This window comes from Ochotona princeps, chromosome 3 (genome assembly GCF_030435755.1).
Source record: "Ochotona princeps isolate mOchPri1 chromosome 3, mOchPri1.hap1, whole genome shotgun sequence".
In the NCBI taxonomy this organism is placed as follows: domain Eukaryota; kingdom Metazoa; phylum Chordata; class Mammalia; order Lagomorpha; family Ochotonidae; genus Ochotona; species Ochotona princeps.
This window is the reverse complement of record NC_080834.1, coordinates 64,939,169-64,966,147: the sequence shown is the minus strand read 5'-3', so window position 1 is coordinate 64,966,147 and position 26,979 is coordinate 64,939,169. Positions and strand designations below refer to the sequence as shown.

The 26,979-nt window shown below is 36.3% G+C and overlaps 1 protein-coding gene across 1 annotated transcript in view; it reads right to left on the bottom strand.

Annotated features, from left to right (window-relative positions):
- The window catches only part of EPHA6 (EPH receptor A6), an 860,890-nt gene that overhangs the window by 473,157 nt on the left and 360,754 nt on the right, over window positions 1-26,979 (bottom strand). Inside the window, 2 exon segments of the mRNA XM_058661775.1 lie at window positions 9,090-9,425; window positions 25,316-25,471. Coding sequence (XP_058517758.1) covers window positions 9,090-9,425; window positions 25,316-25,471 — 492 coding nt within the window.

Below are 26,979 nucleotides of genomic sequence, written 5' to 3'. Positions count from 1 at the left end.
TCGTAGCCAATGTGAGGATACCATGCAGTATGCATCTCTACTTCTAGACCAAAGATGGACTCCTAATGAAACTGGTTATTATGTCTTGACAATAGGAACCTGGACTATGCCATTGTACATGCCTGCAATGATGGACATATGACCATTTATGAAGAACTATAGTATAGTAATATAGGGGAACTCAGTGGGGGGGGGGAGAGGAGTGGGGAGGAGGTGTGGGAAATCCCAGAGCCTATGGAACTGTATCATAAAATGATAATAATAATACTAATGAAGGCTATGAAATAAAAATAAAATAAATGTAAGCAAATAACACTTCATGACACCTCATATGAGCACTGGTTCAAGTCCTGGTTGCCCCACTTGCAGTCTAGCTTACCGCTGATACACCTGGGAAAATAGCAAAGAACGGTCCCAGTACTTTGGAGCCCTGCCACCATGTGGAAGACCAGGAAAAGAGTCTGTCTCCTGGCTTCGGCTTGGCCAGCCACAAGCTGCTACGGCTGTTTGGGGAGTGAAGCAGTAGATGCAACAGCTACTTTACCTATCTGTCCCAGTTTAACTTTCTGTCATTTTGCCTTTCTTTTTTTTAAAGATTTATTTACTTTTATTGGAAAGGCAGATATACAGAGAGGAGGGGAGGAGACACAGAGGAAGGTCTTCCATCCAGTGGTTTACTCCCCAAGCGGCTGCAACGGCTGGGGCTGAGCCAATCTGAAGCCAGGAGCCAGGAGCTTCTTCTGGGTCTCCCATGTGGGTGCAGGGTCCCAATTCTTTGGACCATCCTCAATTGCATTCCAAGGCCACAGGTAGGGAGCTGGATGGAAAGCAGGACCACTGGGACTAGAACCGACACCCATATGGGATCCTGGCACTTCAAGGCCATGACCTGAACTGCTATGCTATAATGCCGACCCCATTTTGCCTTTCAAGTAAATAAATATTCTCTTCAAAATTACAAATTGCACAGTTATAAAACACAATAAAGGAGGACAACAAATTACAAAAAAAAAAACCCACATTCAGCTGATGAAAAATATTTTGGTTGATCCTGTTTGGGCTATTTTGAACAGTGCTGCAGTAAACATGGTGGACCAGGTATCTGATAAAATGATTACTTGTTTTCTTTTTTCTATTTTCTTTCTCTTTCTCCTATCCTTCCTTCACTTCCCTTCCTCTCCTTTCTTTCCTACCTTCCTTTCTTCGAAAATGGTATTTACTGTTTGTTGACTTCTTTCACATTTTGTTGTACAGCATGTGAAGAGCAGCTTAAAACCAACCAGTGGTGTCCCACAGATCCAGTGGCCTGGACAATGGGAAGCTGCTGAGCAGTCTTCATTAGTGACCTGGGCACTCCACATTTCAGGGAACTACTGAATAGGCACAAATGTCACGTGCACATCCCAGCAGTAAAGTCAGGAGCTGGGGCAGTATATTCATTGTGCAATCCCTTCCCGATCATGGCAGGTCAGGGCAGTGTCCTCTTCTTCCTTTTCAGTCTCTTTATGATCTCTGTGGAAGCAAAGGTCAGGCATGGACTGGAGCATACACGCGCAGAACTTCCTGGATCAACGCCCATCGTGTCTGACCCACACAGGGAAGTCCCTGGTTGTGGCACGCAATGGCAATGTCTGTATGGCACACTGGAAAATAGGAACGCAGAGCTAGGACACCCAGGTTCACATGAAATTCCTTTGTCAGAGTTTGGCGGTCAACCCCGGCTTCATTAACTACCAGAAAATTGGCTCCCAGAAAACTCTAGATCTGGCTGGTGAAGGTTCCAGATTTACATTGGTTAGCAACAGATGTGGCTCCAGTGACAGAAGCACAGCTCTCTGGTAAGTGCTCCCAGAATATATGACTCTGATACCAAGAGTTTTCAATGGAAACAATGGAACCTGCTTCCAAAGAGGCTTCTTCCAGGTCCTCTTCAGATTAATGATGTAGATGTCACTCTTCCTTTTACAGAGGTACTGTTCCATTTGGAAGTCAATATTATTGCCACCTATGTGCATTCCTCCTCCAATGAATCTGAGGACACCCTCCTCCTATATTTGTAGAATATTAAGAGCTCCAGACAATATGACAGCTTTCTTTTAAGTTTTCTTGGGGATTACAAACAACATGTTTGGAATTTTTGCTGGGGACTGTGGAAAGGATACAATGATTCATACCTATATCTATCTATCTATATTTATATCTAATATCTATCTATCTATCTATCTATCTGTCTATCTATCTATCAATCCAGTAGTAGGATTACCAGATCAAATGGCAGTTTTACTTCTAGATTTTAAAGGAAATCTTCATAGTGTTTTCCATAGTGAACTCATTAATTTGCATTTTTACCAACAGAGTGTAAGAATTCATTCTCCACATCTTTGGCAATGTTTGCTATTTTCTTTTTGATAATAGGCATCTGGTAGCGGTAAGATAATATGTCCTTGTGGTTTTGAATTGCTTTTTTTTTTTTGCTGCTAATGATACTGAGCTTTTTTAGTGGTACATACAATTAGTTAAATATGGATCAAAGATATAAGAGGTAAGTCATGAAACTATGAAATTGCTGGAATAAAACAGGGGAAACAATTCAGGATATAAGTGTAGGTGGTGATTTCTTGTATAAAGCCTGAAAAGTGCAGGCAACAAAAACAAAACAAGATGAACAGGATTCTATCAAACTCAGAGACTTCTGTAGAGCAAAGGAACTATGATGAAGACACATCTGACAGAATAGATTTATGCAAGCTATTTATATAACAAAGGATTAAGATCCAGAATATATCAGCACCTCAAAAGCTCAAGAGAAATCAACCAATCCAGTTCAGAAATAGACAAAGTACTTAAACAGTTCTCAAAAGAAGAAATACAAGTCTGCTTAGTTCGGCACAGGACATTTCAGTATTTGACATTAAAATATGTCTATGAAAGTAGGAACACTGCTAACAATTTTTATTCTTTTTCTGCTGTATCTCTATTGATACAGAACATTGAAAAATTCCTTGCATATAGTAATTATTTACTTAAAAATATTTTTGAATAAAAGAGAGATCTTCCAGAAATTAATACAATCAAGTGAGATTAAGTTGCAAACAAAATAAATGAAGGCTATTCTTAGTCAAACAGCATCACTCTTTCTTTCAGAAAGTCTGTGTATTGACTAGAAAGATAAATTGTTAAAATAATGACTATAGGTCAGTGAGATAATAACGTGTGTAGTGTTGTACACACCTGTCTAGAAAGAGTTGTTCAATATCTACTTCTGTGGATGAGGAGTTGTGTCACTAACAAGTTCTTAGTAGATCATTCACCAAGGTATAAGATATTTTCCATTATCAAAAGATCTGCATCATAAAAATATGCTAGACTTGAGATTAATTTTTATTGCTCCAGATTAAACACATAAGTTAAAACACAAATTCTATCATAATTTAATATTTGGCTGGGAAATAAAATTATTCAGTAGTAACTGATATTTCAATTATCTTCCATGAATAAAATATTCAGTGCATTTTGAGGGGAATTACACTCTTCCTGAGGTGGGAAAATTTCATACTTTAACACAGAGTAGATTTTGAATATGTATTGTATAAATGGTTTTGAAATCCAGTGAGGATTGTGAAAGCTATTCACAGATAAAACATACTGAAACACAGAAATGAACAGGAAGGAATGTTTCCTGTATCTCTAATTGCCTACTGTAGCAGTATGCAAAAACGGTTGGCATTTGAAATAGGATGTATTTCCAAAATGCCATTAACTGTAAATCAGATAGACCTCTCTAGTTTATAAATACATGGAGACTTAAATTTATTTTCTATGTCAGTTCAATAAACTATTGCTGCCAAAATAAATATACAAAATGTATAATTAAAATCTGAATGTAAGGCAGGCCTATGCAGAATCATCACTCAAAGGTTGAGACAGGGATTTGAATGCATATTTTGAAAAAACAATGCATTGGACAATCTGCTTTTGACAATAATGTCGTTGGAGAACCTTTAGCAAATATCAGCAAAATCGGTTTGTAATTTGGCCCATATTTCACTTTGAACATGGTCCTTCAAGATTTTTTCACGTGTCAGAATACCTACAAACACAATTTGTTCCAGGTTGATTACCCATGCTTAACATACTCCTTTGCTGTCTTTTTCTTGAATAATTACTTTTGACTAAACTACACACCCTAGCTTTCTCTATCATGAACCAAAGATTAAAATTAAATATTTTCTATGTGTTGCTTTCTTGCTCTGTTCTTTACATGAAACACCATTCAAGAACATTTAAATAAACTATGGTGACAGAAGGTTGCTTATATAGCACTGATGAATTGTTGAAGTTAATAAAGATTTATTGCAATGCACCTAACTGTGAAATTTATATTTCTAATACTCTAATTTGTGAAAATGATTTTTTTACATTTGTTCAATTGTAAGCATACATCAAATAATTCATGGTTGTTTAATCTGATAGCCTTAAGGGCTCCCAAATGTGAGAAAAAATACAGTCAGGTACATCAAAGAGGATAAATCAACACAATCCTTCTATTTTCATGTTTTAAATTGTATATACATAGAGTAATAAGAACATAATTCAAGCCAGTTTCCATACTATTGACCTATAATATTTTATTTCCACACTCACACATGTGCTACCTGAGCAATGTTAATGTCCTAATGATTTTTTTTCTTTCAACATATAGGTCTGGTAAAGTATCAGACTCTTTTGTTAAATAGCAGTTTCTCTTAGTTTCCCCAACTGCCTTTTGATTTCTACTCAAGTTTTCAACTTTTAGGCAAACTCTCAGCTCATTCTCCAAATTCACACATTTGACATGCTATTTCATCTGGAAAACCAATCCTTGTCCTCAGATCTGAAGAACACAAGGTCTCAGAGTTGTCAAAGTTATCCTAACTAATCATGATTGCAAATATATAGATGCAAAATTATTTATTATTATTTGCCTCCCTACCAGACTTTCAGATAAATCCACAGTGCATGGATAACTTTTCCACTTTGAGATATATAAACTACAGATAAGGAAAACATTAGTTTCATCTTCTCAGTTCCATAGTGCTATTAGATAAATTTGGAAAGTACCTCTCAAGCTATTTGAAATAAAATTCCCAAAGTCACATTAAGTGGAACTATAAGAAATCATACCTCTGTTTCTAGTAGTAAAATGATCTTATAAAAGGTTAACATACAATGCAATTTGGTTCTGAGCCAAAATTTTAGACTATATTAAAAATTTTCTATAAACTTGTTAAAATTCAACTCCAGGCTCTGGTTCCTTTGGAAAGAATAACTTACAAATCCACATATTACATTTTCCTGGAATATTCGTGGTCTCATTTATGTGATTTCCATTGATGCCTTCTTGGCATCACCCAAAATTATTTCATGGGGTCAGTATGTATGTAGAGTGTTGTGCCCCTAACCTTGAGAAACTTTCATGCTATATGAGTGCAGGTCCCTGTGCTAGTGCTCCACTCCCATTCCTGCTTCCTGCTAAATTATTTCTGGGGAAGCAATGAAGATGACTAACTCAAGTACGTGGACCCCAACCACTTACATGGGAAATGCGGATGGAACTCTACTCTTCTGGCTTTGGAATGGTCCAGTCTTGAGTAGACAAGCATATGGTAAATTTCTCTTTGTCTATCTCATGTTGTATCCAACAAAGTCCAACTGAGTTAATTATAATAAAAATATTCTTCAACAGATTTGTTGAGAATTGCTTAATGATATCATCCTTCCATAATAGTTTTAATATGATCCCTTCATCATTTCACATTTAAAACATTCTTTTGCATATAACAGTATATAATCAACCACCTTTTTAAAATATGAAAAATAATTTATATTCTTGCTAATATGTGTAAAATAGACTAAATGAACTCTTGCAATTCTAGCATGAAAGATCGATATATGTAAATATGATGTTATGATATGTATTGCCATATTGATAAACATTTTTACTTATTTAAAAGTTTGAGAGACAGGGAAATTGTAGGGAGAGGCAGAGCAAGATCTTCCATTTGGTGATTGACTTCCCAAATGCCTGCAACAGTCCAACTGGGTCAAGTCAAACCACAGCAACATTTTCCAAGTAAGTGGCATTTGCTGCCACCCAAAGACATTTAGCAGGAAGCTGAATGGGAAGTGTGGAGTGTCAGGAAATAGAGCAGGAATTCAAGTATAGGATTTGAGTATCCCAGACAGTCGCTTAACCCAATACATTATAATGCTCACCATTCCACAAATATTTAAAGTGATACATAAATTTTGCCTCCTATTTAATTGTTTTGTCCTATAGTTAAGGATGGTAATACTGGGTTGTGTTTCTTGATCAAGTAACAGCAATAAATATCTTAGATGAACATGCTGAGCTGAGCATTGTGACAGAGAAATTTAAGAAGACTCATGAGTCCCCTTACCCCCAGGACCTCCGACACGGTGCCATGTCAGAATCCTGTTTTCAGTCTGGCCTACTTGGCTTCTGATTCCTATTTTCTACTAATGCAATCTTGGAGGCACATGGTGGTTCAACGGCTCTTGCCACTGCTACCCCAAACTGAAGACGGACATTAACTTCTGGGTTCCTGGATATAGCCGGAACCAATCCTGACTGTTGTGGTCATTAGCTGGGGGTGAAAAAGAAGACGGAGTACCTTTTTGAGGGCTGTTGCAAGCCAATGCTTTGCTGGCAGTGTTTGCATCCTACATGGGTGCCCGTTTGTAGGTTTGAATACTGGATACAGTTCTGATCCAGCTCCCTGATTATGGACTGGGAAAGCAGAAGATAGCTCTGGTCTTTGGGCCCCTACACCCATGTGGGAGACCCTAATAAAGCTCTTGGCTCCTGTCCTATGTTCAATTCATCTCTGGCTGTTATGGTCATTTGGGGAATTTATCAGCAGATGGAAGATCTTCCTGTCTCTCCTCTTCGTAATTTGTCTTCCAAATTAAAATAAATAAATCTTTTCTAAAAAGACATTTCTCTTCTTTTGTCTTTTGTGTAGAAAAAGGTAAATAAATAGTAAATAAATGGTAAAGACAAGCTGCTAAAGCATAGAGGTATAAAGCACCTTAGTTTGCTTTATTCTAACAATATATTAGACAGAGTTTTTCAACACAAAAGAAAACAGCATAAGGAATAAGGAAATAAGGATTCACAACAATCAGCAAGAAAGAAAATTCTATGATGTAGAGCTATTTGCTAAATGAAGGGGAAAATTGTATAGTAAATACACAGACTGTGATTGTGAATACTATTTGCTTGGCTTTAGTTACTAGAGGCATTTCTGAGGAGTACTGGCAAACTGAATAAATAACATTTTGAATAAAGTGTTCACATGAATTGAATATTTTTACTAGAATATTAGTTTTTTTTCTTGTAGTTCATAGGAATATAATGTTACTAATTCTGCACTTTGATGTAGGTAAGGCACATAGAAATTTGCCAAAAGAAAAAATACAGGGATGTCCAGTATACCTGTAGAAGAGTTTCTAAATATTAACATATTCACAGTTTCAAACAAGAAAACCAGGAAAACATTGGCACAATCCACATGGTCTGTGTGTATGTGCAATATTGTGCAATTTATCACATACACTGTTTCCTATCATCAACACAGGACTTATCTATGATTCCCAGTGACACTGGCCTCTCCCCAAATCTCTAACCAATGGAAACCGTCCACTTATTCTCCATTTGTATAATCATGCTATTTCAAGAAAGATATGTATGTATAATCATGGTATATGTCTCCTTCTGAGATGGGCTTTTTAACTCAGCCTAGTGTCTCTGAGCTTCCTCCAGGTTGTGTGTATTGTGTATCAATAGACTCTCCATTTATATTGCTAAACAGTATTTAAATATATTTAATGTACTTTTAAATACTACCAAATGCTGTCTCAGTCTACATGTTCTAAGCTGAATTGTCCCCTTCGTCCCAAATTCATACATCAGAGTCCTAACCCCCATACAGAAATTTGGAAGTTGAGTCATTACCAAGGAATTGAGACAAAAGGGGATCATGTTAGTAGACACTCAGCATGTAAGACTGACTTACATATTATAAGAGATAATGAGATTAGACACAGAAGAAGAGCAACCTCCCAAAGAAGATACAATCCAAAATGGCCATTTGTAAGACAAGAACAGAGGCCTCAATGTGAATCAAATTTGTCGACATAGAATTCTAGCCTCCAGTGCTCCAAGATAATCAATGTTTTTAAGCCATATAATCTTTGGTATCTGTAATGGCTGTCCCTAGCAACCTAAAACATTGGATAAGAATAATTTTATTTATATAATTGAGGCTCATTAATATGTGTTCATTTGAATACTTTCTTTATAAGGCAATCACTCACGTATAAATGTAATTATGAACACTTCTCTAAAGGAGTCTATTTTAAATTTTTACAGCATTTTCTGCAGGCAATATAATTACAGCTTGGAGGAATTAAAGGGACTATATACTTATGAAAATTATCAGTGTTTGTGCCTTAATACATTGCAGTAAAATATTCTATAGTTCTACAAAAAGAAAATTTAAATGAATTTATCAAACCTTGAAAATATGAGTTAAATACTTTTGACATACTCCACATACATATTTGCTGTTTCTTTTTTAGAGTGAATCAGAGTTAACTAAGTTAGCTGTGATGCTTTTATGATACAGACATGAGTTACAATTGAAATAAATTCTTACCATTTGCCTTATTTGATGTGGAAATCAGATGGCACCACAAGTGGGGCAATTGAAATTCAATTCATTTAGCAATATTTTATGTGTATCACATCCGCTTGATAAGTAATATGGACTTACTCATTAGGAAATAGAGCTACAGCAAACAGATACACATTAGAAAGAAACATTTTTTATCTTATTAACTAATACTGATAGAAAGCATTATTAAAAACATCTTTCTGCAACTTCGAAAAGGACATGGAAAACCGCCAGAAAATCTACTCTATATATCAGAAAACATCTCATCTCAAGTGAATATCAATTCATGAAGGACATTATGCATCAAAAGGACTTACGGGTCTGTTTTGACAGAAAAGTATTATAACTTACCATCTTGATCTGTGGTCACTGTAATTGCTGTGAATGGCTTGGGAGAAAAACTCAATTCAGAAACTCCATTCATGGCTTCAATTTCGAAGGTGTAATTCACGTGAGACACAAAGTCAAGCACTATCACAGAATTGTTGATCAGGCCAGTGTGTCTTGGGATGAAGCGGAGGCCTCCACCACAGTCCTCACATTGACTGCTGTCTAAGCCACATTTCTTACAGATTATACTGTATGTGAGATCTTTTCTCCCTCCTGTGTCACTTGGTGGGCTCCATTCCAAAATAAGGGCTGTTTCGTTGATGTTAAAAACCACATTCCTAGGAGCTGAAGGTGGTCCTAGAGAAAAGCAATTAAAAAACAAATGTACATGTATAGGATAATCAAGCACAGTACTAATTGGAAAACTTTATAAAGAAATATGAAAAGCGGGGAGAGAGAGTCGGGGTAAAATTGACAAGTTCTAGCTTAAACCCAGAAAGGAGTAAGTAATTTTTAGGGTTCTAGGATGATTATAGATAATAATATGTATATTTCTAAAACTAGGATTTTGGATGTTAAGTACTTGAGAGGATCAATGTATTTAGACTAATTGGACATAAAATTTATACATATATATTCTAATATTTTGTGTATGAATTACAATCTTACATAAAACCATCAGTACATATTTAACAAACATGGTAATTATATTTTTAATTTTCTGACTGAAAAATATGTAACACAAACTATTTAAATTACATGACATCTTTAATTACACTTTATTAATTATACCACCATGGTTAACACACAAAACACATTTAATTCAGTCCTTTTGTCTTCATATTTTGATCATTGAGTAGATAAACCTCACACTCTTTATACTTGAAATCACTAAGCATTTGTTTTCCAAAAGTTGAGAATAGATGGCCACAAATTTAAGAGGGGAAAAAAATTTGGAAGGGGAAGAGAAATCCTTACTTTTGTATCATTATTGAATAAAATTTGCTTGAAGGCCTACTACGTGTCAGATGCTATACTAATGTGACACGCTACTGAATCTAAAACTTACGGGAGACTTGATTCAAAAAATTCAAGCAATATTTTTAGAAAACTGTATTTTAAAACATAAAAGAACATCACTTTAATAACAAGAAAGAATTTTCGCGCAACATTATTTCCAGAGAAAAAAAACAAGATTTGATATGTTTCTGCTAAATTTCACATTATTGTTACTAATTCACTAAATAAGTATCTCACTGGGGACTTCAATGTGGCAGACACTCTGTGAGATCTTGGGCACCCCATGGTATGCAATCCCTGCTTATTTATATTTTACCAGAAATGATAAACACAATACATGTAAATAGAATTCAAATTACAGTAAGTGAAATTACATAATTTAAAGATAGGAGGAGCTGGTGTGACTTAGCAGGTAACAGTGCTATCTGCAATATTTATATCTCATGCAGACTCTGGGTCAAGTCTGGATGTTCCACTTTGCATGCAACAAGCTGTTAATGGCCTTGGAAAGGTAACAGAAAATGGCCTGAGGGTTAAGGCTTGGGTCCCTGCCAACCATGAGGGAGACCAACCTGGAGTTCCTGGTTCTTGGCCCCAGCCTGACCAGCCCTGACTATTATGGTCATCTGGGAGATTAACTAGTAGATGACGATCTTTCCCCTCCCTGGTCCGTGTGTGGGTGTGTGAATGTGAGCGTGTGTCTCCCTCTCTCTGTGTGTAACTTCGACATTTTAATAAATAAATAAATCTTAGGGAAAAAAAAGACAGGAGCTGAAACAAAGATACTTGTTGAGATTTTTGAGAAAGCTTTGTAGAGAAGCCAAATGATACGTGTAGAGGAGTGGAAAGACTATTAGTCATCAAACTAAACAGTTCTTGTTATCAAGAAAAGTCTTGGAACAGTGAGAGCAGAAAATCCCCAGAGCTAGAATGTAAAATGGAGAATACGTGGATTGAGTTTGAAGAAATAGGAAAAGTCTGGATCATGAAAAATTGCTAAGTTTATTTGCACTGAATCTAGGTTTTGTTCTATATATTTTAGTAAGAAACTGACAGGTCTTACGTATGTACATGATGTATTCTAAAAAGATCTGGCTGCAATGTGGTGAATGGCACAAGAAAAGAGCAGTGAGATCTAACATAACATGACTCAGAACCAGCATGACTGTATAATAGGCATGAGATATGATGCGTTATACATTCCCACTTGTTTTGTGTATCTATCAGATCGTGGCTTTAGCAACTAGTAAGGCAGAGACATCAGACACTTACCTAAGGGGTACCTCAAAAGGGTCATAGAAAAGTATATATAAAGGATGGATTTCTTTAGGTACAATAAAATCTGAAATCCATGCATTTTAATTTTTATAATATGTAATTTCCATGAACTTTTTGAAGACCCCATACTTTATCACCTACATCCAGAAACAAAAACTCAATGGGTAAATTTTGTAAGAAGTTACTGCGCATTTTGTTTCATGATACTTAGTCTGCTGACTGTGTGCATAAATGTCTGCCTTCCAAAAGAAAAATATGCAGTGAATTATAACTGGATACAGAAGAAAATATATGCTTTTTACCTTCAAACTAAACTAATGCCTGAGTGATAAAGATTCGTTATCATAATTGTAATGATGTTGTCCTAAGAATGACATATTCATATGGTTCTGCTTTTTTATTATTTATAAGGAAATATATGAAGTATTTTCCTTTTATATTTCCATGACTAGGAAGAATGCTACTAATTATGTTATGGGTGTCTACAACTATCTTGCTGTCCGCCTGTATGTACTTCATAAGAAACAAAGCCAACACCCTTCTTACTCAAGGGCCCTCACACCAATTTGCATGACAATTAAATAGCTTTTTAATTGCTGTTAAATTATGCCAGCTAAACTGTGATTTCATGCAAATATTAAGCTGTAATGACATGCAGTGAATCATTTACTAAGATTTAAAACTTGGAACAAAGAGAGGCAATTAATTCTAATACTCAGATTCAAGTAAATTATGTGTCACTGGGCTTTTTATGAATGTGGCCTGATTGCTTTGTTATCATTTATAAATTATACAAAGATTAGATGACACACAGAAAAAAATAACTTGGCAGCAATAATGATTTTGGAGACATCTGTATTGAAAACTCTCAGGGATTTCTTTACATTGAATTTTCTTTTTAAGGAAACAAATCACAGAGAAGAAAAGCAATCTCCTCCCCAAGAGACTGCACAGAAAAGGCTAGTCATTCTGTTGTGAAGCTTGCAATGTTTCAAGCTTTTATGGAAGAAATTGTTGCATAAAACTGCAATTTTATTTCTGTAAGTTTACCTTCCACTTTATTTTCTACCTTTGTTTCCATTAGAAACATTTTTTGGCTTCAATATGGCCTTCCATTTCTTACTCTTTAAGAATGAAGGAATGCTGTAACAGTGAAACTTACAAGAAACTTGCAGTAACTGTGTCTTCCCTTCCCAGAATATCAACTGACCGAATAGACCATTATTTTCTTTTCAATGCCAAAGGAATCAATATACTATCATATTTATTTTCTTTTATATAATTTAAAATGTTTTCAATAAAATTGTTTTTAAATATAACTGTTGCTCAAAATATGTTCCACACAATATCACTTGTCACATGAGATTAACACACTGAGATCAGCACTCAAATAAGACTTTTGGCAATTTCATGCTGAAGTAAGTAACATAACACACATCACTTCTGGAATCTCACATTTTCCCAAAATTTGTTAATAGGATCTTATTTTTCAAGAACGATACAGGGCGATACTAGTATTCTGCAGACACTTTTAAAATACAAACAAAGGATAAAAACAGGTTGAGAATCATATTTACATATTTATACCATATCAATTAACACATAATATTTAAGGCTTGCAATGATAACTTCAATAACTTACAAACTAAACAAATTGAGATTTTCCACACTGACTGAGGAGTAACTATTAATTTTACCTCTGTAGCAAATTGCTCCTTACACATGCATTTTTTCAACTTAAGAACAACAAAATTATGATCAAAATATCCGAGAATATCAAGTCACTAATACTACTGTCTATTAAGCCATATTTTACCACTTCTTATATTTGTACCTTCATTATAAAAAGGGAAGATATTTATAATAATGAGTTTTTGGATGAGAGGGAAAATCTATATTAATCTCTGTCAAAAATATTTAAAGAACACATTGAATCATTTGTAGATGTTTATTTAAGTAAATGATTTTGCAAATCAGTAAGAGCACAGCACTTTACAATGAAAAACATACAGTCATAGATGAAAAAGCATATCCCTAGACTAGAGCTATATTAGCAATACAAATGATCAGATTTACATATAGAAACAATGTGATTCCAAAATCACATTATAGGGCCCGGCAGCGTGGCCTAGTGGCTAAAGTCCTCGCCTTGAACACGCCGGGATCCCATATAGGCGCCGGTCCTAATCCCGGCAGCTCCACTTCCCATCCAGCTCCCTACTTGTGGCCTGGGAAAACAGTTGAGGACGGCCCAATGCATTGGGACCCTGCACCTGCGTGGGAGACCCAGAAGAGGTTCCAGGTTCCCGGCTTCGGATCGGCGCGCACTGGCCCGTTGAGGCTCACTTGGGGAGTGAATCATCGGACGGAAGACCTTCCTCTCTGTCTCTCCTCCTCTATGTATATCTGACTTCGTAATAAAAATAAATAAATCTTTTTAAAAAAATCACATTGTATTTTACATTTTGTCCTTGACTTTTAATAATATCAACAGTACCAATCTATTGGTTTTCTTATATAATTGCCTAAAATGTGTTTAACAGGAGCATCTATAAACAAAACTATATATTTTGTTTATTTGTTCTATTTCTCTATGTTGTTTTTATACTTTTAAAACATTAGATAGTAAAAAACAATAGATACTTACCTATTTGGAAACAGGGGACAATTATAACACTGGGGCTCTAAATTTAACAAAAATAAACTTATTAATTTATTTATATGGTACCAACTCCCTATAGTTTTTTCATCTTAATATTATCGAATAGGGCCAGTGCTGTGCTGTAGTGTGTTACATCACTGCCTGCAACCTTAGTATCTGCTAGGAGTTCAGGGGTGTGTTCTGGCTCTCAAATTCTCATCCAGTTCCCAGCCAATGTGCTGAGAAAACAGCAAAAAAGGGCCTAGGTACTTGGGCCCTTGTTCCCATGCAGGCGGCCCGCAGTAAGATCCTAGCTCCTAGCTTCAGGTTGGCCAAGCTCTAGCTATAGTCATCTGGGAAGTGATTTGTGGTGGAAGATCTCTGTCTGTCACTCCCTGTACTCTCTCCCTGCCTCCCACCACTCACTCACTCTCTCTCTGTTATAAAACTCATCTTTTCAAATAAATCAGTAAATATTTTTTAAATATTTTTAAAGATTTTTAAAAGATTTTTATAAATCTTCAAAACATACTAATAGGTGAGCAATTATTAACCTCCTACAACAGCTACCTAAAATAATTCTAGATCAGAGAATCAAGACTTTTTAAATACAGAAATTCTACTGACACAATATCGGTAACAGTTTATCAGCATTAGTATATCAAATCATGCATTCCATGGGTTGATTTTGTTTACCTTCATGCATGACCATCTTTATTTATTTCAGGCATGTAATAAAACAAATAGTTAACTCTAAATAAAATTTTCTTATTTACTCCATTTAAACATCCCAATAACCCTATGTTATTAATGTCTCCATACCACAGAAATGAATACTGCTACTTCGCAAGTAACATATATATCATACTGAAATATTTGTGTTCCTTTTCTATTTGTCTTCCAAATGAATACATGATTTCAAAATTGCTTTTAAAAGTAAACAAATGACATCAAATGACAGATGCACATGGCATTAAATCAGGTGAAGTGTAACAGAATGTTCTTATTAAAACTGAGATGAACTAACGAAGACCCACAGTAAAATAGACAGCTATCATCTCTCTACCCTTTAGTCCTAGGAGGGATTCACAACAATTCAAACCATGCTTCCTTGCACACTTGAAATCTAGAAGAGTAAATATTTGCATCCCAAATGGACATAATTCTAGATAAATTATAGTTAAAACTGTCCCTACCAATACAGAAAAAACTCCCTTATTACCTAATACCAACGGATGTAATAGCATCAATTAAGAGTAATGAGTAAGTCACACGTACGATAAAGAGAACACACAAAAATAATAAAAGAGGGGTTGGTGGTGCGACACAATTAGTTAAGCTGCCACACTCAATGTTGGCATCAACAGTTGGAATCTTTGTTTGGCAGTTCTGCTTCCAATGCAGCTTTCTGCTAATGTGCCACGGAAGGCAGTGGAAGCTTGCCCAAGTAATGGGCTCTGGGAGAGCAGGATACAATGCCCGCCTCCTGAATATTGCATGCTTCAGACCTGACTGCTGAGGGCATTTAAAGCATGAATTAGCAAAGGGAGCATCTTTTCGTCACTTGCTCTACCTTTAAGCTAAATATTTTAAACAAACAAAATAATAGAATAGTGAGCAACTGGCATTAGGTCTTGAGTTAAATATTATTCAAATTCCTTGATATCGTAAGAAAAATCATGCCCATCTACAAATAGTCTTCACTGTGTTTTAGTAAATTATGTGAAAACAATCATCCATTAAAAATAGAAATTTAAAAAAATAAGCATTGTGGGGGAAATTAAATAAAAAAACATGAATGAATAGATTCAAGCAGTCTACCAAATATGCCTAATAATGCATAATATTATAGGGATTACTACAGATACTTTCTTTCAAATTGTGGATGCTGACTTGGTCATTCATCAGCTGTGAACAAATAAGATGTCAGTAAGAAAAGTCTGAGTCCAAACATTAGGGGGAAGAAGTAGTTTCACAGTGGCAACAAGTAAGCAGAGCAGCCTGCTATATTTCTTCTTACAGGGGATCCTTTCTCAGCTAATCTGGTAAAAGAACTTCTGCTGTAATAAAACTGAAGGATCCATATTTAGAAGACTGCAAAAATATTTTTGTATTTGCAGATTATACCGGTGAAACTGCTGAAAGTTGGCTGTAGTTAAATTTCATTTTAATTTTTAAAATATGGAATTTGGGGTATGTATTAGTAGCCTAGTGGCTAAAGTTCTCACCTTGTACACACCAAGATCCCATATGGGTACCAGTCCGTGTCCCAGCAGCCCTGCTTCTCATTCAGCTCCCTGCTTGTGGCCTGGGAAAGCAGTTGAGGACAGCTCCCAAGGCCTTGGGACCCTATATCCAAGTGGGAGACCTGGAAGAAACTCCTGGTTCCTGGCTTCAGATTGGCTCAGCACCAGCTGTTGCAGCTGCTTGGGGAGTGAATCATCAGGTGGAAGATCTACTCTGTCTCTCCTCCTTTCTATATCTGATTTTCCAACAAAAGTAAAATAAATCTTTAAAAAATATATGGAATTTATACTGCCAAAAGCAATATATACATTCAATGCAATCCCAATCAAATTGCCCAAAACATTCTTCATGGAACTGGAAACAATGATCCAAAGGTTCATCTGGAAACACAAAAAACCACGGATAGCTAGAACCATCCTGAAGAACAGGAAGTTAGCAGGGGGAATCACAGTCCCAGACCTCTGGACATACTATAGGGCAGTGGTTATCAAAACAGTGTGGTACTGGCACAAAGATAGAGAGGAAGATCAATGGAGCAGAATAGAAACACCAGAAGGGAACCCAAACAGGTACAGCCAAATAATCTTTGACAAAAAGACAAACGACAATCCAGGCAAATGGGAAGGTCTGTTCAATAAATGCTGTTGGGACAACTGGTTAATAGCCTGCAGAAACAAAAAGATAGATCCACATCTCTCATCATACACTAAGATCAGATCTAAATGGATAACAGAACTAAACCTACATCCAGAAACCTTCAAACTTTTGGAAGAAAATGTTGGAAACACACTGCAACACTTAGGGGTAGGCCCTCACTTCCTAAAAAAGACTCCAAATGCAGTAGAAATCAAGACCAAAATAAACAACTGGGACCTCATCAAACTAAGAAGCTTCTGTACAGCTAGAGAAACAATCAACAAAGTAAAAAGGCAACCCACAGAATGTGAGAAGATCTTCACACACGACATAGGCGATAGAGGGCTAATCTCCAGAATATACAAAGAGCTACAAAACAACCAAAATGTCAAAACAAACAAGCCACTCAAGAAATGGGCACGGGAAATGGGCAAACACTTCACAAAGGAACAAACCCAAATGGCAAATAAACATATGAAAAAATGCTCAAGTTCCCTGGCAATAAGGGAAATCCAAATTAAAACATCAATGAGGTACCACCTAACGCCAGTAAGACTGGCCCACATGAATAAAAGCACCAACAACACTTGTTGGCGAGGTTGCAGGGAAAAGGGAACCCTACTCCACTGCAGGTGGGGCTGCAGGCTGGTACAGTCTCTATGGAAATCAGTATGGAGAATATTCGAACAACTCAAAATCAACATACCGTATGATCCAGCAATAACACTCCTAGGAATATATCCAGAACAATTGTTTTATGAGAAACCAACATGCACTCCTATGCTCATAGCAGCACAATCAGTAACTGCAAAAACATGGAAGCAACCAAAATGCCCATCAACAGAGGATTGGATAAGAAAGCTATGGTTCATCTACTCCATGGAATACTACTCAGCTATTAAAAAAAACAAAATGCAGTTCTTTGTGGCCAAATGGGCCAAACTGGAAACCATAATGCTAAGGGAAATGAGCCAATCCCAAAAGCTTAAATACCACATGTTTGCCTTAATTTAAGATGATATGATGTTATGTATAACATGTTATGTTATGTATGTTATATGTTGTGTATAAACTAAAATTCAAATGTCAATGAGGTGGTCACAGAAGGTGGTTAAGAACTCGCATTTACTTTTAACATATTGGTTACTCATTACTATGTCAATTAATTCCATAATGATGTAAATTTTTGCTGATGGTATGTTGGAGCTTTCAATTGACTGGGATGATACTCTGCTGGCTCTGTCTTCAGACCAGAGAGGGTATACCTAAGAAGCCGTTGAACTTGACTGGACAATAAGATGCTGGACTCTATGTTTGGTATACGCTTGCAATGGGGAAATCTCAACTGAACTTGAGCTGTGGTTATGCAGCAAGGTGGAGGAATCCACCATGGTGGGAGGGTTTGGGGAGGGGTGGGAGAACCCAAGTACCTATGAAACTGTGTCACATAATACAATGTAATTAATGTATTAAAAATAATAAATTAAAAAAGGAAAAAATATATGGAATTTCAAGATAGTGCTGGGATGTTTATAAAGATATTTTCTATGACAAGGCCTGTCAAAAACATAATACAGCTAGCTGGATGTAATAAAAATTCATCCTAATACACCTTCTTCCTACAGATATAACCTTGCGATTATGATGAGTCATCCAAGCAATCAGTTGTACTTCATTTATTAGATGTAAAAGCAGGAACCAGAAAGCTTTCCTTGACACAAAACTAGAATTTAAGAAACACAGAAAAAAAATATAGAACATAGGGAACTAAGAAGGGGTAACAAGAAAAGCAGGGGTACAAAGATTGTTTGCACCCTGTACCTGTCTGAAATCAGCGATCTGCCTAGAGTATCTAAAAAGAAGAAAGGATACCATTCCTATTGGTTCTCAACTGCTGTTGTGTTTACTGAAAATAAGAGTGAAAGACGATGCCCAACTACTTCAGCTTTGAACATAGCAGCCATGCGGTATGTCAGACTTACAACAAAAGTAAATCTAAGTTTCATGCTTTTCTCCCCAAGCACTGTGCATGTATTTCATTTTTTTGTCCATGTACTTCAAGAACAAAGACACAGTAATTACTTTTATATTGAGAATGGAGTTGGAAAACCCATTTCTACTCAAAGGTATGTGGTTATATATTTAGGCAGTCAAAACAAAACCAAACAAATCATTTGTATGCATTAAAATTATCTTTTTGAATGGTTCATATTTTATATTCAAACTTTGATAATAAATAACATCAGTGTTGGATTAATGTGTGTTACTCTCCTAGCATCTGTTCTTTAACTTTAAGAACATCACTTTGATTGACTTAAGCACAGGAGAAAAATCAAAATGGAAATGCTAAGATCATGGGATTATATTTCTCTATTACCTCATTCACCTATAAATTATGTTTTTCTTTATTTCTCTGCCTCCCATCATGCTCTGCCATTTCTGCTTGACAAGTACTTTTTTAGTAGCTGCTAATTTCCTACTTTGTTTCTCCATCCTCGGTGAGTGTTTTTCCCTTTTGGCTTGGAAAGGCCTTAGACAGTTATTTTGATAACAGGCTTCTTGGCAGGCAGCAAGGTCTCCTGCGCTCTGAAACACGCTCAGCAGCAGCCCTAATTGACCAAGGCCTGATGCTGCACAGTGTCCTCCACCGCTCATTCTTTAAAGTACAGAACATGCTTTAATGAGTCGCCCGAGAAATAAAGTTAAGACAGTATGAAACAGATTAATACAAGAAAAAAAAATTCAGCATTTCATTTTGAATTTCTTACTCCTGATTTCTTTTATATTTTGCAGTTCATGCAAAAATAACAAAATGAATTATTTAATACCAAGTAGGTCCAAACTTGCAAATATGTTACTGTTGTAAGTGGATATTAGAACTGTTGGAGCAATACTGATACAGTTAAAGTTGGAGAGGGAATGAGTGGACAGCTCTGAACCTCTGATGTCCTTGGATTGACTTACAATTTTTACAAGCCACAGTTTGGTTCTCAAAGGACTTAAGCAGAATTGGGAATAACATCAAGGATGATTTTTGTTTTAGAAATAGTTATTTCTAATGGTGTGGAACAATACTGGGGAAGTTTGAAAGACTAAATGGAGGAAATTTGCCAGGAGATTATAAAATTAGCCCACTGCAGAATTGAGGACCTTAACTAACAACAGGGCCAAGAATTGATGAGAAGAAATAGAAAGAAGACACACACACACAGACACAAAAAAGCAGAGTTTTTAACACATGTTGGATGTTGGGGGTTAGGATGTTAGTTTTAACCTCCATAAAGGCTTTAATGCATGGGTACATAGCAAATCCTCAGCATATGCAAAAAAAAAAAAAAAAACACCAAAGTGCATGAGCAGCATAATGTGGAAAGTCATAAAATGAACTTTGGCAGGATGAGTTTGAAATTTTTTGATGATCCTATGCCTGGGTAAAATTACGGGAGTCAGCATAGTGGCATAGCAAGCTAATCCTCTGTGGCACTAGCATCTCACGTGGGTACTGGTGTGAATCCTGGGTGCTCCACTTCTGATCTAGTTCCCAGCTGAAGACTTTAGAAAGTAGCAGCAGAGGATGCCCCAGGAACTTGGTCCCCCGACACTCAAGTGGGAGATCTGAGATCTGGAAAATGCTCCTGGGTTGCAGCTGTGGATGAATCCCAGCTCCGTTCATTGTAGCCATGTGGAGCATGAACCAAGGGATGCAAGATCTCTCCCATTCTCTCTGCAACTCTGACACTCAAGAAAAATAAGCATATGTTTTTTAAAAGAATGGGAACAAGCAAGGAAGCAACTTCATAAACCACCTAGGTATTTTCAAAGAATGATATAATCCAGAAAGACATTAAATATTAAACTGAAAAGGATGTTGTTTTTGAGTAAGTGATCACAATTTAAATAGAGAAAATTGCTATCACCAAGTATGAGAACAAATTCAGCATTGCTAAAATGTAGGATATTGAATCCAAGAAACAGCAGTATAAGATAATGTCAGAAAGTAAAGTTTTCATAGGTTATAGTTTTTTGGAACCCATAATAAGTTGGCTAAAAAAGTTGGAGCATAAAGAGAACACTGAAATATGTATAAAAATATGGCATTATTTATGTATGGGTGATATTTAAAGCTATGTAAACACATAACTATGAAAACGTGAAAAAATAAGACCACAAAATGGAGAAAAGTTAACATTTCACAGGCAAGCAAAAGAAAGGAAATCATGAGTGGCAGCACATAAAATGATCAGCAAATTAGAAGTATAAGGCAGAAATTGCAATATCCTGAATTGAACAGGAAAAAGCAAGTTCAAGAAAACAGACTGACAAAGAGAACTAAATGTCATGAATGACAGAATGAAAATATATCTAATACAAAATGATGCAAAATGCCAATGGACATCACTGCAAAATGTTTCTCATAATAATTTATTGAAGCAATAGAAAAAATTAATTATAGAGTGAACAGCAAATGAGAAATGAAAAATAGCCCGAGTCAATGGACATTGCTTTTCTAAGGTGTATGTATGAGAGAGGAGAAAAACTGTACTAGAAACATTTTTAGATATTCAAATTTTAATATATAAACAGTAAGGAAAAAGTTAAATCAAAAAGTCATATGAAAAAAAAAAGTCATACGAAGGAATAATCAGTAACCAATCTAAGCAAATCTAAAGAATCAGTTCATTTCCTGAAATTACTATGATCAACTTCACTTATGAAAATTTTTTGATGACAGACACTTGAATCATCAAAAGATCTTCTTGTGAATAAGTCATAAATGTGTTAGGATTATAAATTTTAAAAGGCTCCCTTTTCTAAAATTCTTTTATTTTGGTAATCTTTACATAGTTCATTAGAGAATAAAGGGTTAAGGGTTACAGGAAAGTGGGTAAGACCATTGTTTTGACATTAATATTTTTTTCTGTATCCTTGGTAAGAGATAAAGGGAAAAGCCCCTCCCAGCCTCCCACCCATCCCAGATTCCCAATGTGAGGCATGCTCCAAGGGTCCTGCTCATGCAGTTTTGATAGCTCTACAATTCTGAATTACTGCCAATCTCGCTGCTCCAAGCGCCATGAAATCTCTTCAGAATCCACTGGCTGACATAGTCTCTTCATGCTTGGGGTTCTGAGATCAGCAGTTCAGTTAGAGGGATCCCCAGAGAAACTTCGTCTGAGGCCACCCCAGACCTGATTCTTATGTGTGCTTGCCAGTACAGGGTCTGGCACAGTCCATCGCCCCAATCAGTTCATGCATATGCTGGTGGTTGCAATTGCTGGGTCAATTCTGTTTCTAGCCCTGTCTTCACATGAACCAATGGGTGTTGCAGTCCAGCCCAATCCTGCCCACTTCATATTCGGCCCTCACACAAACCAGTTGGGGCTGCAGCCTAGTTGGGGCGACTCCCCATAACCCGCACTAGGCCTGTTCCCTACCCTGGTTCCAAAGCTTGCCAGTATGTACCTCAGCCTTGTTCATTCTGTCCCACATCCCATTAAGCTCTCATACATGTCAATGGGCATTGAAGCCTAGTTCAACCCAACCTGCCCTATAATCCAGCCCACACAATGCCTGTTTCTTGTGGAGTGCTTCCAATGTTTTAATCTCATTGTTTGATGGATGCAGATAAAGGTCCCTGATCAATTTAGTGCTAAATTTTCATAGGAGAGATGGGGCTCTTGCTTCTTACTTCTGCAGTTTGCTTATCTAATTGACTCAACAACACTTGTTGAAGAGATGAAGTATTCAGTAGTTGGGATGAGGACTTCCCAGAAATTCTTGTATGTTAAGAAAATACGTTTATATAACCAACTTTTATGTAGTGTTTATTACGACTAAGGTACTATTTATAATACATCTCAAACAGTAAATTGTTTATCATGACAACAGGATTAAGTATATTATCACAAATGGCTAGATGACCTAATAAAAGAGAAATATTCTTGCCTTATATGGCTATGAGGCAACGAGATTCATTCTAAAATCAGGTGTCTCGAAGTTTTAAAGATGGTGCACTTTCTAGTACACAACTCAGAGTCTTTGATAGACCAAACAAAGAAGTTTTCAAAAACATAACAGCAAGAAGCCTTGAGAGGAATAGTGGTTGGAGTAAATAAACCTGAGAACAACTTTCCATTTCACCCTTGGTGGTTCTTCTATTTTTATATCTGATGACAATGTAGGAGACCAAATGTGTTATCTGAAAATATTATTGCAAGAAAATATTATATGCCACTCCTAGACATGCCTCCTTGACCTAAAAGTTATTTAGCTGATTATAAAGCCAATTGTTTCTGAAAGTAGCAGATTAAGGGGAAACCAAGAGAAAGGAGCTAACGGGATTCTTCTGTAAGAGACATTCATATTTGTGTCTAATTTATGGCTACAAATAAAATCCCCATTTGTTTTCATTTTTCAAAATCAGTGGAGTTTTTTTTAAAAAACAGATTTGTAAGGGTGACCCACTTTGTTAGAAGAAATTATTGCTCACTCTCAAAAGAAATGCTTTTTCTAGTAACTTTTCCACAAGCATTTTCCCAACATTTTTCTTTGTTTTAAAGAAAGCTAGTTGTCTGAACCCAAAGAAATCTCTCAGAGATTTAATCATCTCCGTAGATATTTCCCCACATAAACATGCGGTTTACGTTAAAAAAAAATGCTTTTTGCCTTTTTCTTGTTAATCTGTTTTTTTTTTTTTTTTTTACAAGTACCTGCCCAACTAAATTTAATACAATTGTTAAGGCATCTGGGTAGATATCAACCTATATATTTGACAAGGCTGGAGAAAGCAAATAACGTATGTGCAATGGAATAAGGAAACAAGTCCTAAAAACATTCTATTTTCTGTCTCTTTGCCCAAAGTGTCCTTGCTTGTCATTTATTAAAAGGGATTCACTGACTTGGAGGAGCAATACACCTGGCTTAACAAGGTTCTGATCACTGGACAGAAGTAGTTATTTGCTTCTCCAATATAAGGTCTTGATGGTCAATTTTGTCCAGACACATTTGTTTAAAGGAATTCCATGCCTAAGGTATGTCTTATAACCCTGTTAGCTGGCTTTCCGCCACGTCCTAGCGTGTCAGTGGAATCTCATCTGCCCTTCATCAAGTCAACTATCGAGAAGTTCTGGGAGAAATTCCACCTTGAGAACTTCCCACCCACACTTTCTGAGAAGGAGGGAGAAGAAATGAGGGACCAAACTATTATTCATAAATCTTCAATCTGAATAGAATTTGTATTCTCAATCCTTTAATGAGATGTCCACTGCTATCTCCTTACTTTTCAATAACACTTTGTTAAAATTGCCTCTTCTTAAGAAAAAGATAAACGAATGACTTTATTTTATGATACAGTTCTGTTGTCCAAGGCAAACACGTTCCCCTTTTTTCTTTCCTCTCTCGCCCCTCGGTGCCCCTCCCTGAGATGGTGTATAGAAGACACCACCTCCACCGTCTCCTTGGCTCTTTCCGTTTTTGGAGCCTCCTCCTGTCGCTATGCCAGGAGCTTTCTTCACTTTTTAAAAGAGATTTATTTATTTTCATTGAACGGTCAGATATACAGAGAGCAAGAGAGACAGAGAGGAAGATCTTCTGTACGCTGATTCACTCCCCAAGTGGCTGCAAAGGCCAGAACTGAGCCAACCTGAAGCAAGGGGCCAGGGGCTTCTTCTGGGTCTCCCATTTGGGTGCAACGTCCCAAGGCTTTTCGCTTCCATGGAATTGCATTACCCAGTGTGGCAAATGTTCATCATACTACGTTATTTATATATTTACCAGGACTTTTATAATGATCTAAGGGGTGATATTTTAATTTTGCATATTCCATTTCACACAGCTTGGCAATAAATCAATATATTCACTTTTATTTTTAAACAAGCAGATACTTTACAATACTTTACTAATAGATTGCAAATAATTCAAAATTATAATACATGCAATAGCATGACTGTCACATTTAAATTCAGCATTCAGCCTCAAAATTGCAGAAAAAGTGGCAGGTAAAATAGAGACAAAGTCAGAACCATCTTTTTTTGAAGACAAATGTCAAGCGAACTATAACTTTTCTGTATCATAGTAGTACTAGGACTTCAGAAGTTTTCCCTGGATCCCCTTCCACACGTTAAGCTTTGTGTTCCTAAATTGACACCCATCAAAATGCTCAAAAGTTGAAGTAAAAACCAGATGTTTTGCTTATAACATCTCATATGGTATTTAGATGCCAAATTTTCTAAGAACAGAATAGTTTTGGAAAATTTGCAGGTTCGCAAAGAATAAAAATCATCTTGAGGAGTAAAGATATTCTTTACAAGGAGCACACACAGAAACTTTTCTGTGACCGTTACCAAAAGCAAACAGCACTGGTGATGACAGGATTTTGTTTATTTACCTATTAGGAAAGGAATTTCAAATGCAGAACATGCAGACTTACTGGTGCATGCCATGGAAGGTGGGTCTTTTTCAGCCCGAAAATAGCCCTTTTCACACTGACAGACGGAAGTTGCTTCCTTGTAGGTCAAACTGTGTGGAGGGCATTTAGAACACTTTGTGTTTCCGGCAAATGCTTTATAGAATCCTGGTCTGCAAGCTTTAAAACAAGAAACACAACATTTTCAAACAGTTATTATTGTTAGAATTCTTTCATCTGTACACATACAACTCATTTGATTTTATATCTACTTAGCATCCAAGTGTTCAGTGTCACACATACACAGAAAGTCAATGTATATTAGTAAATGAAATTAGCTACTCAAAGTCACTAATAAAACTGAGGTATCACATTTTAGAGGAGATTGCTATTTTTTTAAAGATTTATTTATTTTTATCGGAAAGGCAAATTCACAGAGGAGAAACATAAAGATCTTCTATCCACTGGTTCACTCCCCAAGTGACTGCAATGGCCGGAGATAAATTGACCCAAAGCCAGGAACCAGGAGTTTCTTCCAGGTCTCCCACACGGTGCAGGGTCCCAGGGCACTGGGCTGTCCTCAACTGCTTTCCCAGGACAGGAAGCTGCATGTGAAGTGAAGCATTCCTACCGTGTCCATATGGGATCCTGTTACTTACAAGGCGAGGACTTTAGCCACTAGGCTACTGCACTGGGGCCCAGAGATTGCTAATTTTTAAAGTATGTGTTAAGTTATCCTGGCATGTCTTTAAATTCTAAGTTGCTAAAAGATCATTTATGCATACTACAACTGTATCATAATTTATATTTAATGTGATGATTCTTTAATAAATGGTCCCATAATTTAAGAGAAACATTTTTTATCAATTGTGCATGTTAAAATTACTACTAAAGTTTATTAGTCAACATTAATATCAATAGAGAGAGTGGTGATCCTCTGTTCTAGTCGCATGGACTCCCTTCTGAATATTAAACACTTAGAACTCACTTTGCCATAGAACTTTTCACACTTTCTCTTATCCAGCAACCCACATGCTTTTATTCACATCAGCTCTTTCATCAAATATCAGCTTTAACAATGAAGTCTTTCTGGATTTCTGTTTTAAAATTCCAACTCCTGTTATATCCCATTATTACATTACAAATTACTCTCCCCCTTTTCATTGCCCCTTAAAACCTTTTAGGTCCTAAGTGAGCAATTGACAGCTGAGTGAAAAGCCAAAGAACTCCATTAATTTCCATGAATTTGCCATGCTTTTTCTTCTTCTTCAAAGGATAATCTTGCAAATTCACAGCCATCATCTCACTGCTTTCAGAAAGCAGTTCCTGACTTATGTGACTAATGTAGTTCCTCAGAGCATCTGTACATTTTACACATTAGTTATCCTTTGACGAATACTTGTTTAATGGCTTTCAGTAACAAAGAATACATCCAGAGTGTTCAGTACCTCTTATAAAGTAGGTGTTCAACACATAGTTGTTTAATTGAATTGGACAGTGTGTGAGTACTCTGCTAATTAAATTTATGCAGATCATCACTCATTTCTACAAAATGAATGCTCTGATCATGGCATGATTTATCTTTCCTTGAATTCAGTTTTTTGGTTGTTGGTATTTTTTTATTATAAGGAATACAGTTAATATCTTCAAAATTGATACTGCTAATTTGATACTTCAACTTTATACCT